This window comes from Mercenaria mercenaria, chromosome 14 (assembly GCF_021730395.1).
Source record: "Mercenaria mercenaria strain notata chromosome 14, MADL_Memer_1, whole genome shotgun sequence".
In the NCBI taxonomy this organism is placed as follows: Eukaryota; Metazoa; Mollusca; class Bivalvia; order Venerida; family Veneridae; genus Mercenaria; species Mercenaria mercenaria.
In genome coordinates this window covers 45,969,311-45,989,203 of record NC_069374.1, presented here as the reverse complement: position 1 = coordinate 45,989,203, position 19,893 = coordinate 45,969,311, and the positions used below count along the sequence as shown (strand labels likewise).

Below are 19,893 nucleotides of genomic sequence, written 5' to 3'. Positions count from 1 at the left end.
CTAAAAGTTACAGTGATCCATTTTACAAAGTGGGCGGGATTTACCTATGAAAATCCATTTGGTGTGACATTTATTTAAACCTGTGGCAATTTAAGTGCATTTTTTTTAAAGCATACTCTAATCTTTGCTACGGAGTGGATTAACAGTTAAATTGTTCTGCATTATTAAAGGGGCATTTCACCAGACATACATCACTCTATCTTCCTGTTTAAAATGACTTGATATGCATGTCTAAAAATATCAAAGTTCGTAAATCAAGTTAATATAATATGAATTTGTTAACAAATAAAACAATAAATTCTTTCTGTTTTATATACATGAAACTTTTACTGTGTGATTAACACAGTAAATTAAGAATTTTAACTACCAAACTATTTTACAGACTATATGCAGTCTGTAGGACACCGACTCATCATTGTATAATTAATTACAAATGTGTATACTGTTAAGAATTTTGTGAAATTCGACTAATAAAACTAGTGGCAAGACCCTTTAACATAAAATACAAACTTTAGTAAAGAATCAATATACATTGTTACTGAGTTTAGTGGAAAAAAGAAATTTCTGAATATTTAAATGAGCTGCCATGATTATTGAAACAATTTGTATGTTCAGAATACAGTTGTAACCGATATCACAGATTTTGTATAACAGGATATTAACCCATCAAATAAAACACCTATTCTTTCAAAACCTGCAAATATCCAAGTTTGATCAAGATTGCTAGATGCTAAAGTGTAAATAACTTGAGAGATATGATCTACAAAAAAAATAAGTTTTCCTCACATTGTCTAGAAAATGAAAACAGTCAGAGATAACAGCCCAAAACCACTTTTACCCTAAAACTGGAGATTAAATAAACACCATGCTTTATAAGAATTGCAACACTTTTCTAAAAGAAGGGTGAAGAAATTATGAAGCTATTTATAATTAACATTCTGTTTTATCTAAAATGACTGACTGGAATAAAATAATGGAACTTCAGAAGCTGAAACGATGTATAATTACGATAGAAAATTAGTACATAAAAAAGCTATTATTAATTATTTTTATGGTTGACTAAAGTACCTTTCACTGACAGTGGGTAATCTGTGCTTTCAATATTACTGTAAAATCATTAATATTCAAGGTGAATTAATTTTCATAGATATTCTATGGTGACAGGCCAATCATTGAAATTTAACCTAAAGAAAGAACATTAAAATTCATCTTTTAATCTCAAAAGCAATGAATTCATGATGGTCAGGTCAGAAAAACCAATAACTAATTTAAGTTGTCTTATTTTCTCAACATTTTTAATGATCCAGTCCACATTTTACAAAATGCTCAAAAAAATCTTAAGCTAGCGGATCATACAAAATCCAATTACAATTTTTCCAAATCTCTTTACTAAACACCATGTAGTCATTTAAAAAGTATTTTTGTTTAATTATATCATAGGATCAAAGGAGATTATAAAGTGTATCAACATAATCTGTCAAAGGCCAAGGGCGGTAAAATAAGAAACATTTTTGACATTTCTAATCATCTGGCAGCCATCTTGCTTTGCAAAACTTCCATTTTCCTTTTTTTTAACTGGCAAATCTATAACACGGTATAATATGAGCCGCGCCAAGAGAAAACCAACATAGTGGGTTTGTGACCAGCATGGATCCAGACCATTCTGCGCAGTCTGGTCAGGATCCATGCTGGTCACAAACCCACTATGTTGGTTTTCTCATGGCGCGGCTCAATTTTATTATATTGTTTATGCTTAAAGTCATCAGTACTACAAACCTTTTTCCGTCGTTTTTCCGTGCCTACCTTTACAAGTAGGAAGACCTGAATTTCAATCAAAGTGAATTAAAATGAGACCATAATTTGAGCTTAAATTATATATTATTATTATGACATAATAATTTATCAAAACCTTAAAGAGTTGTTACTTATTTTATAATATTATTTAAGAAATAATAAGTTCCCAAGTGTGGTTTATCGTAGAATAACCCGTGTTTCAAGTTCTTAAGATTATATAACGAAGGCCGTAGGCCTGAGTATATTGTTTCACATAAGAACAAAAAACCCGGTTATTCTATGATAAATCACACTTGGGAACTTGTTATTTCGATTCTAACACAACATACTAGTATCAACAATGTTAAAATTTTAAAGCAACTTATTTTTTATTTCACTTTTTTTTACAAGTGGTGGAGGTCTGTGGAAAGTATTTTTTGAAACGATCTGTTTTATTTTCTGAGAGTGGCAATTGGTCTGTGAAAAATTACAATGTGACTACAGGATTTTTTAAGACATTTTGGTAATGATGAATAAAATCAATGTCCCAGAGGTCCTTATGGAATCCTGAATTTACATAGTTTAATTTCTTAAATCAAAACATTATTAGCTGATTGTTGTTTTTTTTCCCCCTCAATGTCATAAGCATTTGATATCAACTTTGATGCAAGAGTAGAAACTCATAAAATTTTCAACCAAACTACAAAAAAGGAGCTTTATAATAAAAAGAATAGTAACATGACCTATAAATTAATGAATTCTTCTTCGCAAGTCATTACATTATTTAGGATGAGCCTGTAATTGACACAATTAACAACTGTTCACAATGACCGTTTTTTCTGTCAGCTAATTATCATTTTACTCATACAGCTGACAGGTGGGTGTTTAATTATAGATAATAACGTGTACGAACAACAATAAATATATTCGTGTCATAATTACTCATTGTAACAAATAAAAGTATCTAATAATACCATACAAAAATGCAGTTTCATTTTCCGTAATCAACGTTCTTTCTCCAATGGACTACCTTGAAATATTGTGAAAAGCCCATCCTTGCCAAAACGAAAAAAAATAATTACAATAACTTGTTGCCGAAATTGTTACAATATTCTTCCTTCCCAATACTCTTAATAATACCTTAACAAAATAAGGAAATACGGTTGTATAGAAATTAAAACAGGATTTAACTTAAATGCATTAAAACTTTTAAAACCCTTCCCACTTTCAATAAACCCATCACAGCTGTTTCTAAAACTGTAACAGCTTGTTTAAATAAACATTAATTTTTCAAAAAAGTGACTTAATATGAAAGGTCTGAATTTATCTATGCTAAAGGTCTGACAGTTCAATTAAAGGACAACAGGGCTGACGACAATTTAATTACTCTGACTACTTAATTCACTTTCTAATAAAGCTTTTAACTCAAAGAAGTGTTTCACAAAGTGTCTCTAGGTCCCGTTTAAATCAAGCTGATTTTGCACAGATATAATATATGGCTAAAAAACAAATGTAGGAATAACTTAGAAATGTATCCATGGGACACATATGCCCCCACTACATGACAAATTAGGACACAGATCAACTTTTTACTAAGTCAGGGGCCATAACTCCTACACAACTGAATGAATCCGGACACGAAACCCCAGGTGCACAAATACACATGCTGACCAACATTCCTGTAAAGTGTTAAGACTCTACGTCAATACTTTTAGAACTAGGCACGACACAACACTAAAATGACCAATTTTTACAAAGTCAGGCCATATATAACTCCTACACAACTGAATGAATCTGGACGCGAAACCCCAGGTGCACAAATACACATGCTGACCAACATTCCTGTAAAGTTTTATGACTCTACGTCAATACTTTTAGAACTAGGCACGACACAACACTAAAATGACCAATTTTTACAAAGTCAGGGCCCATAACTCCTACATGACTGAATGAATCTGGACGCGAAACCCCAGGTGCACAACTACACATGCTGACCAACATTCCTGTAAACTTTGGTGACTCTAGGTCAAATACGTTTGGTCCTACGTGCAACACAACATTAAAATGACCAATTTTTAACTAAGTCAGGGGCCATAACTCCTACACCAATGAATGAATCCGGACATGAAACCCCAGGTGCACAACTGCACATGCTGACCAACATTCCTGTAAACTTTGGTGACTCTAGGTCAAATATTTTTGGAGCTACGCACGACACAACATTAAAATGACCAATTTTTTACTAAGTCTGGGCCATAACTCCTGACTGAATGAATCCGGATGCGAAACATCAGGTGCACAACATGCTGACCAACATTCCTGTAAAGTTTTGTGACTCTATGTGAAATACTTTTGGAGCCAGGTGCGACACAACACTAAAATGGCCAATTTTCACAAAGTCAGGGGCCATAACTCCTACACGACTGAATGAATCCGGACGCGAAACCCCAGGTGCACAACTACACATGCTGACCAACATTCTTGTAAACTTTGGTGACTCTAGGTCAAATACCTTTGGTCCTATGCACGGCACAACACTAAAAAGACCAATTTTTACAAAGTCAGGGGCCATAACTCCTACACGACTGAATGAATCCAGACGCGAAACCCCAGGTGCACAACTACACATGCTGACCAACATTCCTGTAAAGTTTTGTGACTCTATGTCAAATACTTTTGGAGCTAGGCGTGACACAACATTCTTTGACAGACGGACAGACAAGGGCAAATCTATATGCCCTCCCACCAAAGTGGGGGCATAAAAAAGTGGTTAAAACAAAAGGCAATATATATAAAACCCATCATAGATTCTCTCCTTTTATTACAGAAGCAGGTTTATTTATGTCCACCAGGCCTAAAGTTTTCTTCAATTTCAGCTATTATACATAGAGTGGTTGATAAATTTACTTTCTTTTTTTTATCTCCCTTTAATTAATTTTCCTTAATTCCAAAATACGATGAGACAATTCAATGTTTGTGCCAATGAGACTGTTCAGTTGCTTCTTATTATTATATACAGGTATAAATACATGTATAATTGTAACGATATATTTTAAAATGTCACCCTCTTGAAATTTTCATCACATATACTGCAGAGTTCTTTGTAAACGTAGACCAACTCAGAAACCAACTGTGGTCTGACAGTCTCTGTGTCAGGCATACTTTCATTGTGACGATTCAACTTAACCTACACCCTACCAGTAAAAATAACTTCCACTCCACCTCTTGTGTCAAGTTGGGAAGTTGTAACCTATATAAGCTATGGTGGATCCAGTTGACAACATTTAATATCACAAGTATTCTCATCATTTCCTATTGTTTGAACAGGTGAGTAATGAGGAAAATAGGGAAAAAACACTTGTACTGATTTATCATAATAGACAGTATTAGAGAACATGCAGTAACAGGAAACAGGACATAAATAAACAAACATTAACAACCTCACATTGATCATAAGGTTATTATTGATGCAAATTTTATCTGTCAAAATAAATATGTCATTATCTCTCAACACATTTAAGACACATGAGGTTTCTTTAGAGAGATAAAACTGTCATTTCATTGCTAGTATTAGGTAAGATACTGCTACTGAAACTGAAGGAATAGTGATGTTGTTGATGAAGATGAAGATGATGTTGATGGTGATGATGATGATGATGTTGATGGTGATGATAATGATTTGGTGTAGTTTGCAGTGATGGCGACCATGGTGGTAGATTTGCAGAAGATGATGACAATGGCCTTTGGTGCTGGTGATGATGATGATGAGTTTGACAATACAATTTAACTGTAGACCAATTACATTCATGAAAGTCATGAAAGTTCAGTTACAATTTGACTGTTAAACATACATTCATGAAAGTTTGGTAACAATTTGACTAAAACATTACATTCCTAAAAGTTCAGTTACAATTTAACTGCAAACATACAATCATGAAAGTTCAGTTACAATTTGACAATAAAACAAACATTCATGAAAGTCATTGAAGTTCAGTTACACTTTGACTGTGAAGCATTACATTCATGAAAGTTCAGTTACAATTTGACTGTAAAACAAACATTCATGAAAGTTGACTGTAAAACATTACATTCATGAAAGTTGACTGTAAAACATACATTCATGGAAGTTCAGTTACAATTTGACTGTAAAAACATGAAAGTTCAGTAACAATGCGACAGTGAAACAATTACACTGATGAAAGTTGAATAACAATGTGACAGTGAAACACTGCATTCATGACATCATAACTGCTCCCCTAATCTCAGTCCAATCCTCATGCCCAATACATTCCGCTCTCTCTAGTTACAGCAGCAGTATCATGCACTTCAAAAGCCCTTTCCTAATTACCACTGCACCTACCAATGAATTTCTCACATAAAAAAACAAATACTTAAGATTGTCATTATTTCTTAACTCCTAGATAAGAACTGATTAACATCCCAGCAGGAAATGATATTTACCTTGCCTTTTGATGTGCCATAGTTAAATATCCAGAATAAATGATTCAGATACCACAGGGCATTGTAAAGTATATATGTGTGGAGTACTGTTACTCTAATATCCCAGCAATTTGTACATATTAAATGCCAATTCAGTGTGTTTTATTGACAAGATCATAAACTTTAATAAGCAGTTGTAGATTTTGATAACTGAGACCCCAACACCTGATATCTTCACTGGTTATGACTATTCATACCATTTGTATAATGACTTTGTTTCATAGATAATCTTTTTTTGTTGTTTGTTTGGTAGAGACAGTTATTTCTCCACATAATAAAAGGTGAGGTGGAGGCTGAGTAACTAACAGAGAACAAACATTATATCAGGGGATAGCCAGGGGATCAAACTTGTTACCCCTCCCCCACTCCACCTTTTCATATTTTCAACTTAACTGTGGCCGTATTCATAAAGCATCTTAAGTATAAGTTTTGACTTAAGTTGAAGATTTTACTTAAGTTTGTGGTGATTTCAGGACTGATACACAGATGGACAAACATACGCACGTTCTAACGAAACGGTATTTATGTGACACCCCCATTGTTCTCTCTATTGTTCTAGTTCTATTGTTCTACAGTCACATAAAAAGAAAAAGGTCACATGAACAGAACGGAATGAATGACATCAAAGAGAAAGTACCGTTATGCAGTCACTTAACCATCATTTCGCGGGCACAGATGGACTGACATACAGACTGCCTGATACACAGATGGATGGACAGACATACAGATGGGATGGACAGACACACAGGACAGTCATACAGAAGGCCTGAAAAACAAATTATCAAACAGATGGACAAACATACAGATAGACTGACATACAGACAACCTTATATACACAGATGGACAGACAAACAGATGGACCAACACAAATGACAGTCATACAGATGGCCTAACATATGGATTATCAGACAAACAGATGGCCTGATACACAGATCGACAGACTTACAGATGGCCTGACACACAAATAGACATACATACAGATGGACTGACACAAAGAATGAAAGAATTACGGACAGACTGACAGATATACAGGATGTCAGATGGAAAGACATATATACAAGTGGACAGGCAGACATGAAAAGATATACAGATAGCTGACCAGAGAGATATACAGATGGATAGGCATACAGATGGACTGGCAAAAAGAATGGTATAAAACAGATAGACAGATGAACAAAATACAAAATGTAACAGATAGAGTGACAGACATACAGATGGACAGATATATACAGATGAACAGATGGAAAGACATGTATAATAATTACCAAATTTTCTCTCCTATAAATGGAGATTTAACAAGCAAATTCGATGAATTGGAATCCCCCGCCGAAAGGGTCAGAGTTGAGGAACGGCAAAAAAATATATCCAGCAAAGAGTTAAGAATGTTACCAAGAAGCAAATAATTTCATTAGTCAAAATCAAATTAAAAGAAAATGAATGGTTTGTTTGGGTGGGGCTGGGGGGGGGGGTGGGGTGAGGATACAACAGTTTACATGTTGATTATAAATATTGATAGAAAATGAAAAATGAAAAAAAAAAAAAAAATAAAAAAAAAAAAATGGGGGGGGGGGGGGGACCAAGGTAAGGTGGTGACCAGGTGTAGGTACACAACATCACATGTTTATAATAAATGTTCATGGAAAAGAATGAAAGAAGTTTAATGAAATTCTTCCAATTGGTTGGTTTGTTATGTACAGATCTGTGGATTTTTAAACAATTAAAGGGCAATAACTATACGGAAAATTGACCAATCGAAAAAAAACTTGAAGGGCATCGTCACAGTATCTTGGTTCATGTCTGTTTCAAGTTTGATGAAATTCTACCTGCTAGTTACTGAGAAATGGCTGCAGACGGACATTTTTCATTAAATCAAGGGCAATAACTCTGACGGAAATTGACCTATCAAAAAAAAAACTTGACGGGCATCAGCACAGTATCTTGGTTCATGTCTATTTCAAATTTGATGAAATTCTACCTGTTAGTTACTGAGAAATGGCTGCAGACGGACATTTTTTATTAAATCAAGGGCAATAACTCTGAGGGAAATTGACCAATCAAAAAAAAAACTTGACGGGCATCATCGCAGTATGTTGGTTCATGTTTATTTCAAGTTTCATGAAATTCTACCAAGTAGTTACTGAGAAATGGCTGCGGACGGACGGACGGACGGACGGACGGACGGACGGACTGACGGACGGACAACGCCATTTCAATACCCCCCTCCCGATTTCATCGGCGGGGGATAATAATTGTGTAATCAAAAACATGAATACAAATGAATAGTACATTGTGTATTAAAACAGGTTAATATTAGTTCATGCCTACAACTGAATTAATTACAAGCCATCTGTCACCAGGTCTGGTAATGTACATGCATATAAATATTCCAGGTACAGGTTCAATAATGGGTCAAATGCAGTAACTTTAATAGTCATATCAATTATTTTTACAACATATAAACATTGTATCAAATATCAGCCATTCATAAAAATGAATAGGAAACAAAATCACAGATTCACACAGGTGGTTTCACAATTTTCCCACAACTACTGGCATTATATATTTTTACTAGGACAGCCAAATCTCTCAAAAATTGGGTATGACAGTTTTTTTTTTTGTTTTTTTTTTAAATGCTGATTTTTACCACTGACATTATAATGATACTCCCCCACACCACCCCCTTCAACAAAGTCCAATGTCTTGTACCTGAATTCATTATGTTGACTTAAGGGTTATGAAACTTAAGTTTGGAGACCAGTCTCAAAGCTCTAGCATCTGATTGGTTGTTCTTCAGGAGCACATTTGAAACTGACCAATGGCAAGGCTGCATTTTGAGACTGGTAGTTATAACCTTGTTTTAAACTGCAGAGCTCTAACAACTGATGTTGTGTAAGTCCAGATGAAATCTGACCTACAATAATGCTACAATATTTTTTAAAAATTTTTTCCCCACCCAATTTTAAGACTTTAAAGACTGTACTGGCTTTTTCATCATCCTGTCCGTATTTTTCTAATTATGTCAGTTTCCTACCTTGCCTTTGGCTCGTCTGACATTTTCTCTCACTTGCTGTTTATTTCCGATTTCAAATTATTCTTTTAGGTGTAGTTGTAAACTTTGAAAGTTGTAATTCTCTTTAGCAACCAAATGTAATTCCAGGAAAATAGAGATTTATCAGAAAAATCAACACATAAGATGATGTAATAATAATAAATTAACACATCTGATTTCTAACCTTTAAATATCATATTACTAAACTGCAAAAAGTGATTATCAAATAATCCTTTCAGTTTTTCTTAGTTTTGCTAAATGTCATGATTTCAACAACTAGCAAAAACCTGTTTATTTCATAATGCGATAATTTAATTACACATTACACTAATGTGACTTCTAATAATCATTAGCGAAACAATAAGATACATTCAGAATGTCCGAACAGCGGTGAAAGAAGCCATAAAATGACCGAATAATGATGGAAAATGTTAGAAGAAATATGTATAACAGTGTAGATATTGACAAGGGAACATGATTATTTCATGATCTATGGCTATAAACCTCATTTCTGCCATGGTATGTCATATGTCAACATTTTTCTCCTAATAAATTTGTTTACAAAATCATAAATATTTTCTGGGAATATGGAGTACAGTTCTTGATATGATATATAGTATTTAATTCCAAAAAGTGCAGCATCTTTTGCAGTCTTTTAGGGTGCCAATAATCCTATGTCCGCAAAAATCAACGAAAAGCTCAGATTCAATGCAGTTATTAAAATTTAATATAAAAATTATGTTGACAGTGTGAATTCCAGAAATATGTAACAAAAGCGAAACACGGCAATGCATGTCAGTGATCTATTACATTACATTCCCTGATCCCAGCGTGACTGCCATGCTGACAATCGCACCAAACAAAATGAAGAAAAAAACCTATAAAAAGTGTTATTTTCCAACTTTCCTAGAAGAGGAAAAAAAAAAAAATACTTACAGGGAGTTTGGAATATTTGTCACAAACATCCTTCCGATCATTTCAACACAGCTGATTTTCATAATTAGATTTCAGAATCAGCACTACTTCTGGCTTCCCTTAATACACCTCCCTAGAGCAATTACCCAGTTATTTTATTCATGAATAAGAACAAGTTTCACGAAGAATGGCATCAGTCATGCACTATGTATGATTTTTATAAATGCATTTTTGCAGCGAATGATCTCAAATAATTACGAAACACTCGGCACTCCTGACTGTAATGGATGTTGTAGTAGTTAGGATGGGGGTGTTTTAGGCTTTCTCACGATGTTTGCAATGACCCGTCTACTGCTCATGCATTTTTGAACACACCTCACCCTACAAAATGAGTAACTGTAAACTCACTAATGTTTGTAGGGAGTAATTTTCATAAATTTCATGGTTCTGTCAATCTACCAAATTGAAATACCAACGAATAAACAAAAAATCTTTTTTTGTCCAAAATTCATTATAATTTCCAGGAAAGAGCCATTATTTTCCATAAAGCCTTTGGCTTTCACATGTTTATACAGCAATGTCAGTAACTACTAAAGTGCGGCTGAAAAGGCGTAAAATCACATGACAATCCGACATATAAACAAGTAAACCCTGTTTCATATCTCACAGGTTTCAAGATGAATTGTTGCCGATAAAAGACAAAGGTGGAGGGTTAAAAAAACCATAAACTCCATATCCCACAAAAATTTTAGCGGGTATATACATGCTCAGCCTCCGGCTTTACTTCAATAATGATCCATCACAAAATGCTTGGGTGAGGGGACATTTTGTTAAAAACCATAAAACTTCATACCCAAAGAATTATGTTATTTAACATTATGCCAATTTTTGCTCTTACTTTTCTATATTTAACCTTTAGCCTGCTGTCGGCAAGTGATTCTGCCTTTGTGACCCGAGTGCAGACCAAGATCAGCCCTGACACTGCATTGTCGCTATTCAGTCTGTAAATTTTCATAGAACACCCCTTCAAATATTAAATGATACTGCCCAAATTGAATGACAGACCAGTCCATTTTAGAAATTTAGCTCACTAAAGGTATTAAGATATCACAAGAGTTATTATTAGCAGCTATTAAGGTTCACCTGAATCAAAACTTTGAGTACCTGAGCCATTCTGAATGAGACTTCAAACAAGATAACCATGGGGGTCTATTTATTCCAAAAATTAAATGAGCCGCACCATGAGAAAACCAACATAGTGGCTTTGCGACCAGCATGGATCCAGACCAGCCTGCGCATCCGTGCAGTCTGGTCAGGATCCATGCTGTTCTCTTTCAAAGCCTATTGCAATTAGAGAAACTGTTAGCGAACAGTATGGATCCTGACCAGACTGCGCGGATGCGCAGGCTGGTCTGGATCTATGCTGGTCGCAAAGCCACTATGTTGGTTTTCTCATGGCACGGCTCAAATATTTCTTACAATGTGCAGATAATGTAATTTCATGTCAAGTTACACTAAACCATCCACAAATGATGCCCCATGAAAGCTACCAATCATAAATATACTAAAAGCTGAGGTTTTTTTTGACAGAAAACATTTCTAACAAAGCTGAAAATGCATGTCTCTGATATTTGGAACATAAACCCATGTCTGGTTGCAAGGCCTCTTGGGATAGTATTACCTTCTCTCACTTACTTACTGACAACACAGCAAGACTGAAAAAATCTCAGTCAAAACTAGTTTCCTTCATCTCAAATAATACAACTAACAGGCATACCTAAAGGAATCAATTGTCTGTCACTTCTAAACAAGACAGGTCATCACTTCACATAGGATCACTAAAATCCTTAGACACAGAGTAATACAGAGTGCCACATGACCTGTCTGTCTTTGCAGGTAAATTTGTTACACAATGCAGCAACACTTCTCTATTTAAATCACAACACTGCAACAACACTCTATACATATACATGTATCAGAGTGCAGCTCAATGTCTCTACAAGTAAAATAATTAAGGAGTGTATTAGGGAGCAACATCTCTCCAGGTAAAATTATAACAAAGTGTAGGGAGCAACATCTCTGCAGGTAAAATCATCACAGAGTGTAGAGCAACATCTCTGCAGGTAAAATCATCACAGAGTGTAGAGCAACATCTCTGCAGGTAAAATCATCACAGAGTGTAGAGCAACATCTCTGCAGGTAAAATCATCACAGAGTGTAGAGCAACATCTCTGCAGGTAAAATCATCACAAAGTGTAGACCAACATCTCTGCAGGTAAAATCATCACAGTGTAGACCAACATCTCTGCAGGTAAAATCATCACAGTGTAGGGAGCAACATCTCTGCAGGTAAAATCATCACAGAGTGTAGTGAGTAACATCTCTGCAGGTAACATATCTGCAGGTAAAATCATCACAGAGTGTAGTGAGTAACATCTCTGCAGGTAACATCTCTGCAGGTAAAATCATCACAGCGTGTAGACAGCAACATCTCTGCAGGTAAAATCATCACAGAGTGTAGAGCAACATACCTGCAGGTAAAATCATCACAGCATGTAGAGAGCAACATCTCTGCAGGTAAAATAATCACAGAGAGTAGAGCAACATCTCTAATCATCGCAGAGTGTAAAGCAACCTTTTGGCAGTTAAAATCATTAATGAGTGTAGAGCAACCTCTCTGGTAAAATCATCAAAGAGTGCATAGCAACCTCTCTGCAGGTAAAATCATGAGAGAGTGTAGAGCAACCCCTCTGCTGGTAAAATCATCACAGAATGTAGAGCAGCATCTCTGCAGGTGTAATCATCACAGAGTGCAGCTAAATCTCTCTGCAGGTAAAATTGACACAGAATGTAGAGCAACCTCTCTGCAAGTAAAATTATCAAGGAGTGCAGCTCAATGTCTCTGCAGTTAAAATCGTCTAAGAGTGTAGAGCAACATCTTTGCAGGTAAAATCATCAAAGAGTGTAGGGAGCAAAATCTTTGCAGGTAAAATTATCACAAAGTGTAGAGCAACATCTCTGCAGGTAAAATCATCAAAGAGTGTAGGGAGCAACATCTCTGCAGGTAAAATCATCACAAAGTGTAGAGCAACATCTGCAGGTAAAATCATCGAAGAGTGTAGGGAGCAACACATCTTTGCAGGTAAAATCATCAGAGAGAGCATTATTGTTACACAACTTCTCTGTATTAAAATGCAACAAACAAACTAAGCCTTACTTAGAAAATAAATTTAGTCTTCATCCAAAAAAGCAACATCTGTGTTTAAAAATATTATATTCCATTTCAGATTAATAGGTAACATATAATAATATCTGAGTATTAATATTAACCCTTATCAGATATGATGATGCTGGACACAACTGATTCTGCTTTTGCCACTGGTGAAGATCTTGATCAGCCTGCACATCAGTGCAGTCTGATCAAAATCTTCACTATTCACCATACGGTTAGTATTGTTTTGGTAAGCACCCCTTTTAACAGATAATGGTACTGTCCAAAATGAAGGATGGACAAGTTCATCATAGAAATTTAGCAGGATAAGGGTTAAGAAGGATATAAAAAAGTACATTTTAAGGAAAAATCAGAAAAAAATGATAAAAATTCTAAAGGAAAAGTTTTCAAAAGAGACCTACATTTTTACTCATGAAAGCTTAATCCAATCATATGTTCATATTGCCCCTAATGGATATTAAATGTACTAGAATCTCCATTAACTAAATTAAGGAAACAGCACTCCCTCATAACATTATTATACCAATATGGAGAATGCTGTGACAACACGGAAAGACTCTAAAGGTCGGAGAAACAACAAAATGGCAGCTTATTGCATTTTCAAGAAAAATTAGACAAATAGCTGTCCATAAGCCAGCAAATGCTAAACTTTGAACTGTTGTCCCAGAACAGGAATATTAAACTAAATGTTAAAATATCTATACTAGAGTTTCAATCCAGTATCTGCATTAGTTATGGAGATAGTAACTTACATGCAAAACTAAATTAACCAGACATTTTTAAGTTCAAGGGGGACTTAATTTTGCAAAATACAAGTCAGAGTTATCATCAATCCAGGGACTTGATGCAAAGTCCTAGTTTTATAACCCCAAAGACACTACATAAAGTTTCAAATCAATATTAGCATTAGTTCTGGAGATAGTAACTAACATGCAAAACTTTAACAAGGATTTCTAAGTCCAAAAGGGGGCACAATTTGGCCAAAATGCACGTAACAGTTACGGCACTTGATGCTATAACCTAGATTTATAACCCCAAAGACACATGTGAAGTTTCAATTCAATAACTGCCTTCGTTTTCGAGAAAGTATCTTGCATGCAAAACTTTAACCAGAATTTTCTAAGTCCAAATTAATGGAGGCATAATTTGCCCAAAATACAAGTCAGAGTTTATGGGGCTTGATCCTGTGAGGTTAATGGTTATTGAAGTAATATGCCTTCAAATGATATCAATACATACTTGCATGCAAAACTTTAACCAAGGTGTAATGCAGACAACAATGCCAACGCTAAAGCCAAGGTGAGTACAATAGCTTCGACGAGCTAAAATGATGAAAATATTAAATGACAGCTTTCAGAAGTATCCAAAAATTTTACTTATGAAACTAAATCCAATCCCATGTACCTATTACCCCGAGCTGGTATTAAATATACTAGAATCTTAATTAACTAAATTAAGAAAACAGCACTATTATACCAATGCTGACCAAATGCTGTGACAACACGGAAAGATTCTAAAGGTCAAAAAAATAACAGAACGGCACCTTCCTATTTCTTCATGCTATCCTATTAATGGAAATTGTAGTTTCTGTGAATTACCAAACGGTATATTTGAAAAGAAGCAAAATTGTTTCGAATTATGACAATATTCCGCTGCCATGGTAACCGTATAGGCAATCCAGACCGAGGTAATCAAATTTTTTTCTTGTACAGTCAATTTGACAAAACTGGTTACATGACATTATTAACATTTATAGTTGGCCTATAATTACTTTACTGAACTTGTTCTTTCGGAACAGAGACAGGCCTGAAGTGTCTATTGACCTTTCAGTACTCAGTATAACATTCTATTACAAGTTAGGTATAGGCATTTGCTTCAAGACAACGAAACCACAATGGTGCAACAAACAACTGAATATCAATGGAATAACATAATTATCATCATCCTTTATGCTTTACATGTATATACAAAATTCTACCATATTTCTATAACAATGAGATAAATTGCCTATTAGATATTTCCCCTTTTAACATCGCTGAGAGGGAAAATGGGGGTATAGCATAGTTTAGCCCTGAATTTATTTTTTAATACAAAACCTTATAATGAATGAATTTTACCAATCATAGCATTCATAATCATAGTGCTGCTAAATAATCTAACAAGGATGCCAAGATGGCCTTTAGTCCCTCACCTGAGTAAAACACCATAACAGTTTAAACATGTTTGACTTAGTGACCCAGTTTTTCATACCACATGACCCAGTTTCAAACTCGTCCGAGTTGATAAGGAGATAAAATTCTGACCAAGTTTTATGAAGACTGGAACAAAAATACGGCCTTTAGAGTGTAAACAAGATTTTTCTTTAAATTGGCCTGGCGGCCTAGTTTTTGCCAAAACTTGACCCAATTTTTTGAACCGTCTAAGCTTTCATTAAGATAAATATTCTGACCAAGTTTCATTAAGACTGGACCAAAAATGAGTGTGAACAAGTATTTTCTTTGATTTGACCTAGTGACCTAGTTTTTGATCCCATATGACCCAGATTAGAACTCATCCAAGATTTCATGGAGACAAACATTCTGACAAAGTTTTGTGAAGATTGGAGCAAAAAAAAAAAAAAGTGGCCTCAAGAGTGCAAACAAGCTTTTCCATTGATTTGACCTAGTGACCTAGTTTTTGACCCCACCTGACCCTAGTGACCTAAAATATGTGTATGTATAGTTTAGCCATCAGATAAAAATGTGCTATTTTAGAGGCTTAAAATTTACTAATAAAGTATTTGCAATATTTTTAAAGAAAATAATCATGCAGTCTGGGAGCCAGACTAAAGTTAAAAAAGGAAACTCTAAACTGACTGACGTATTAACAAATAAATCAGGAAGAACTCCCTCCTATAAACCACAATAATATTGTCCAGAAATGTTTCAGAAAGGGATGAGAACTTGATTTTTCCATAATTAAAATGTCTTGTATTTCTGCCTTGTTCAATCTAAAGGTCACATCTCTGCTTTCCTAAATGTTAAAACTGTCCAGTAGCGGAGCAATCCGGCTCAAAAATCAGCTAAACTTTCTGAACTAATAGATTTTAGATAATCAGTTTTTCTAGGGAGCTGTATCAATTATTGGCAACAAAAGTTATTTCTTGAGAAAACTAAATGAGGCATAAACTGTAGGCGTATTTACTAATCCTAAAGGAAACTAATCAGACTTGCATAAAATCCAAAAGTTTCTAGGGCATCAATTTTTCACTAACATAACTATTTTACTATAGCGCACAGGTTTTAAAACTTTCAAGGAAAAAAAGAAGGAATTTCATTTTTTAACTGTGATTAAATAAAAAACAAGGCAGTCTGAAAGACAGCTAAATCCCCCGCCACTGCTATGGATAGTGAAAGGGTAAACCTTTGATTTTAGCTGTGACCTTGACCTTGAACTGACATGGCTGACTCATGAATTCTGCACAACGTCTTGATGAGGTGATCATTTGACCCAAGTTTCATGAAAATCCTTCAAGGGGTTTAGGAGATACAGAGCTGAAACCTTTGACCTTCAGTTGTGACCTTGACCTTGAGTTGACATGGCTGACTCATGAGTTTTTGATGAGGTGATCATTTGACCCAAGTTGGTTTAGGAGATACAGAGTGGGTACGAAATGGAAGGCTCAAACCTTCGACCCTTAGTTGTGACCTTGACCTTGAGCTGGCATGGTTGACTCATAATTTCTGCACATCGTTCTGATGAGGTAATCGTTTGACCCAAGTTTTATAAAATTCCTTCAAGGGGTTTAGGAGATATAGAGCGGACACGAAATGGAAGGCTCAAAACCTTTGACCCTAAGTTGTGACCTTGACCTTGAGCCGGCATGACTGACTCATGGGTTCTGCACATCGTCTTGATGAGGTGATCATTTGACCCAAGTTTTATAAAATTCCTTCAAGGGGTTTAAGAGATATAGAGCGGACACAAAATGGAAGGCTCAAACCTTTGACCCTGAGTTGTGACCTTGACCTTGAGCTGGCATGGCTGACTCATGGGTTCTGCACATCGTCTTGATGTGGTTATCATTTGACCCAAGTTTGATGAAGATCTTTCAAGGGGTTTAGGAGATATGGAGCGGGGATGAAAGTGTTACGGACGGAAGGACGGACGGACGGAAGGACGGACGCAGACCATTCCTTTAATCCCTCCGCCACGGCGGGGGATTAAAAAATGTATAATGGCAAAAACAGGAAATCCATTTTCAGTTATAGCTCAATAAAGCTTTTACTTTAATGTTGAAAATAAATAAAGCAGTTCTTTCAAATAGATGAATTAACAACGTAATTACATGGTTACAAAATCACTTCTATCAATATAATGCATAAACTTGTATATTTTTAACCATAAAGGGAGGTAATACCAAACAAGGAATTCAATGATATTTTCTACTATATGTTAAACAATTTCAATCTTTTGGCAAATATTTGAGAAAAAGTTAACAAAAATTAGATGACATAAAAAAATGTGGTAGACAAATTATAAACAAATGCATTATGGGCCTCTAAAGCCAGGGGCTTAGATGTAAAAAAAAAACAGCATTGAGAAATTGGAGAATATTGGTATTGAAGCACCTATCGTTTAAGCCTATTAAAGTATCTACAAAGGTACAGTTAAAAGGCACAAAATCTTCTATGTTAAAATGGAATGTTGGCGTCTAATTCATGAGCATTGTTATTTGTTATTTTGTTATACAAACTTGGGGCTGGATGGGTCAGGGAGCTGGTGAGGGGTGGAGGTGGAGGGGGGGGGGCGTATTCTTTCAGAGTGGTGGTGGGGGGAAACAGTTATGAATTGAACAAATAAGACCATGCAAATATTGAAAGCTCTCCTAACTATTCTTAAAATATGGGGAAAAACTGACCTTGCATCATACAAGAACAATGATATTATCTTAAGTTTTGTTGAAGCCATGCATCAATTCCAAAAAGCAATTACATCACAGCAAACTTTGTTTGTTAATAGATTGAGCAAGAAGTTGCCTTTAAGGCTTACTAAAAGACAGTAAAGGAGGACTTAATGACCTGTCATTCACAATTCAATCTGAATCCTGATTTAGCAAACTCAACAGATACTCTATGCATAACAGCTGAATGGATCAATTGTCTGGTGTTACAGACGGGACGTGCAACATCCTGTTACTGCTGGTTTAGCAAACACAGCAGATACTGCGTAATGGATCAACTGTCTGATGTTACAGTTGGGATGTGCAACATCCTGTTACTGCTGGTTTAGCAAACTCAGTAGATACTACGTAATGGATTAACTGTCTGATGTTACAGTTGGGACGTGCAACATCCCATTACTGCTGGTTTAACAAACTCAGCAGATACTACGTAATGGATCAATTGTCTGGGGTTACTGATGGTTTAGCAAACTCAGCAGATACTACGTAATGGATCAATTGTCTGGGGTTACTGATGGTTTAGCAAACTACAGCAGATACTGCCTAACATATGCATCAATGTCTGACATGGGATGTATACAGAACAGATACAGTGCAACTCTTATATTTCTTATTTGCTAATTTTTTATACAAACACTACGGCGGGGTAGCTACGTAGCTAGGACAGACGTGTCTGTATCGATTCCCTGAGTTACTAGGTGCACGTTATGCGAGTGTCAAACTATTCAAACTATAACTGCATTTCTCAACTTTGAACAGCACAAAGTTTGCGAATAGCCAAATTTGAGTGTGACAGTCAACTTGGCTGAATTTATTCATCCAGTTAACTGGTACTTAACGTAGTTACCCAGCAGTTACTAGCTGAACATAGTTATCGAGCTGCTTGTTAGTTAGCAGATTGTCACATGCCGGGATTCAAGCGCAGTACAAACGTACAACGTAGTACCTCGTACATCGTATTATCGCGTCTGCATGTTTGTTTGTCTGTTCCACCATTTCCATAAAATCTGTTCAATATTCATACTAAGTTTAATGGGATTGAAGATGCTACTGTTGCAAAAGAGGAATCAGTGCACAATTATAAATATACTTGCTAGGTTTATCGAAGTCCGTAGCTGAAATGATATGCTTGCTTACTATATAGATGTTAAACATAGGATCATGTTGCAACCCTTAGACCTGTTTAAGCACTTTTCAACAGCATAGATCTATACATAAGATTAACCATCGGTAAATACAGTTGGCAGATGAGCAACATTCCATTAAGCTGCTGGTCATTTAACAAATCCAGTAACGATCATGGACCAATTTCTAGGTATTAACATGATGTTTAGCAACATCAATAACTTGTAACATCGTTAGACGCATCAATTTTACGGGTTTACAACTCAGCATCTGCTAACACTGGCATTTGCATAGGGTCACCTAAACGCTTTTCTCAATGCTATTCTTTCTATCCAACTAGGGTACACGTCTACGACA

General features: G+C 35.5%; 1 protein-coding gene across 12 annotated transcripts in view; it reads right to left on the bottom strand.

Moving 5' to 3' along the window:
* LOC123527464 (rap1 GTPase-activating protein 1-like) overlaps positions 1–19,893 on the bottom strand; it is a 183,582-nt gene that overhangs the window by 70,559 nt on the left and 93,130 nt on the right. The window contains exon 1 of one of the 12 annotated variants that reach the window (XM_053523405.1): positions 10,259–10,409. The exons of 10 other annotated variants lie outside the window; for them this stretch is intronic. In XM_053523405.1, the coding sequence (XP_053379380.1) occupies positions 10,259–10,320 (62 nt within the window). In that variant the 5' untranslated portion in view covers positions 10,321–10,409. Of the gene's footprint in view, positions 1–6,234; positions 6,377–10,258; positions 10,410–19,893 lie in introns of those variants that run through there. One more of the 12 variants, XM_053523406.1, reaches the window with a different exon arrangement.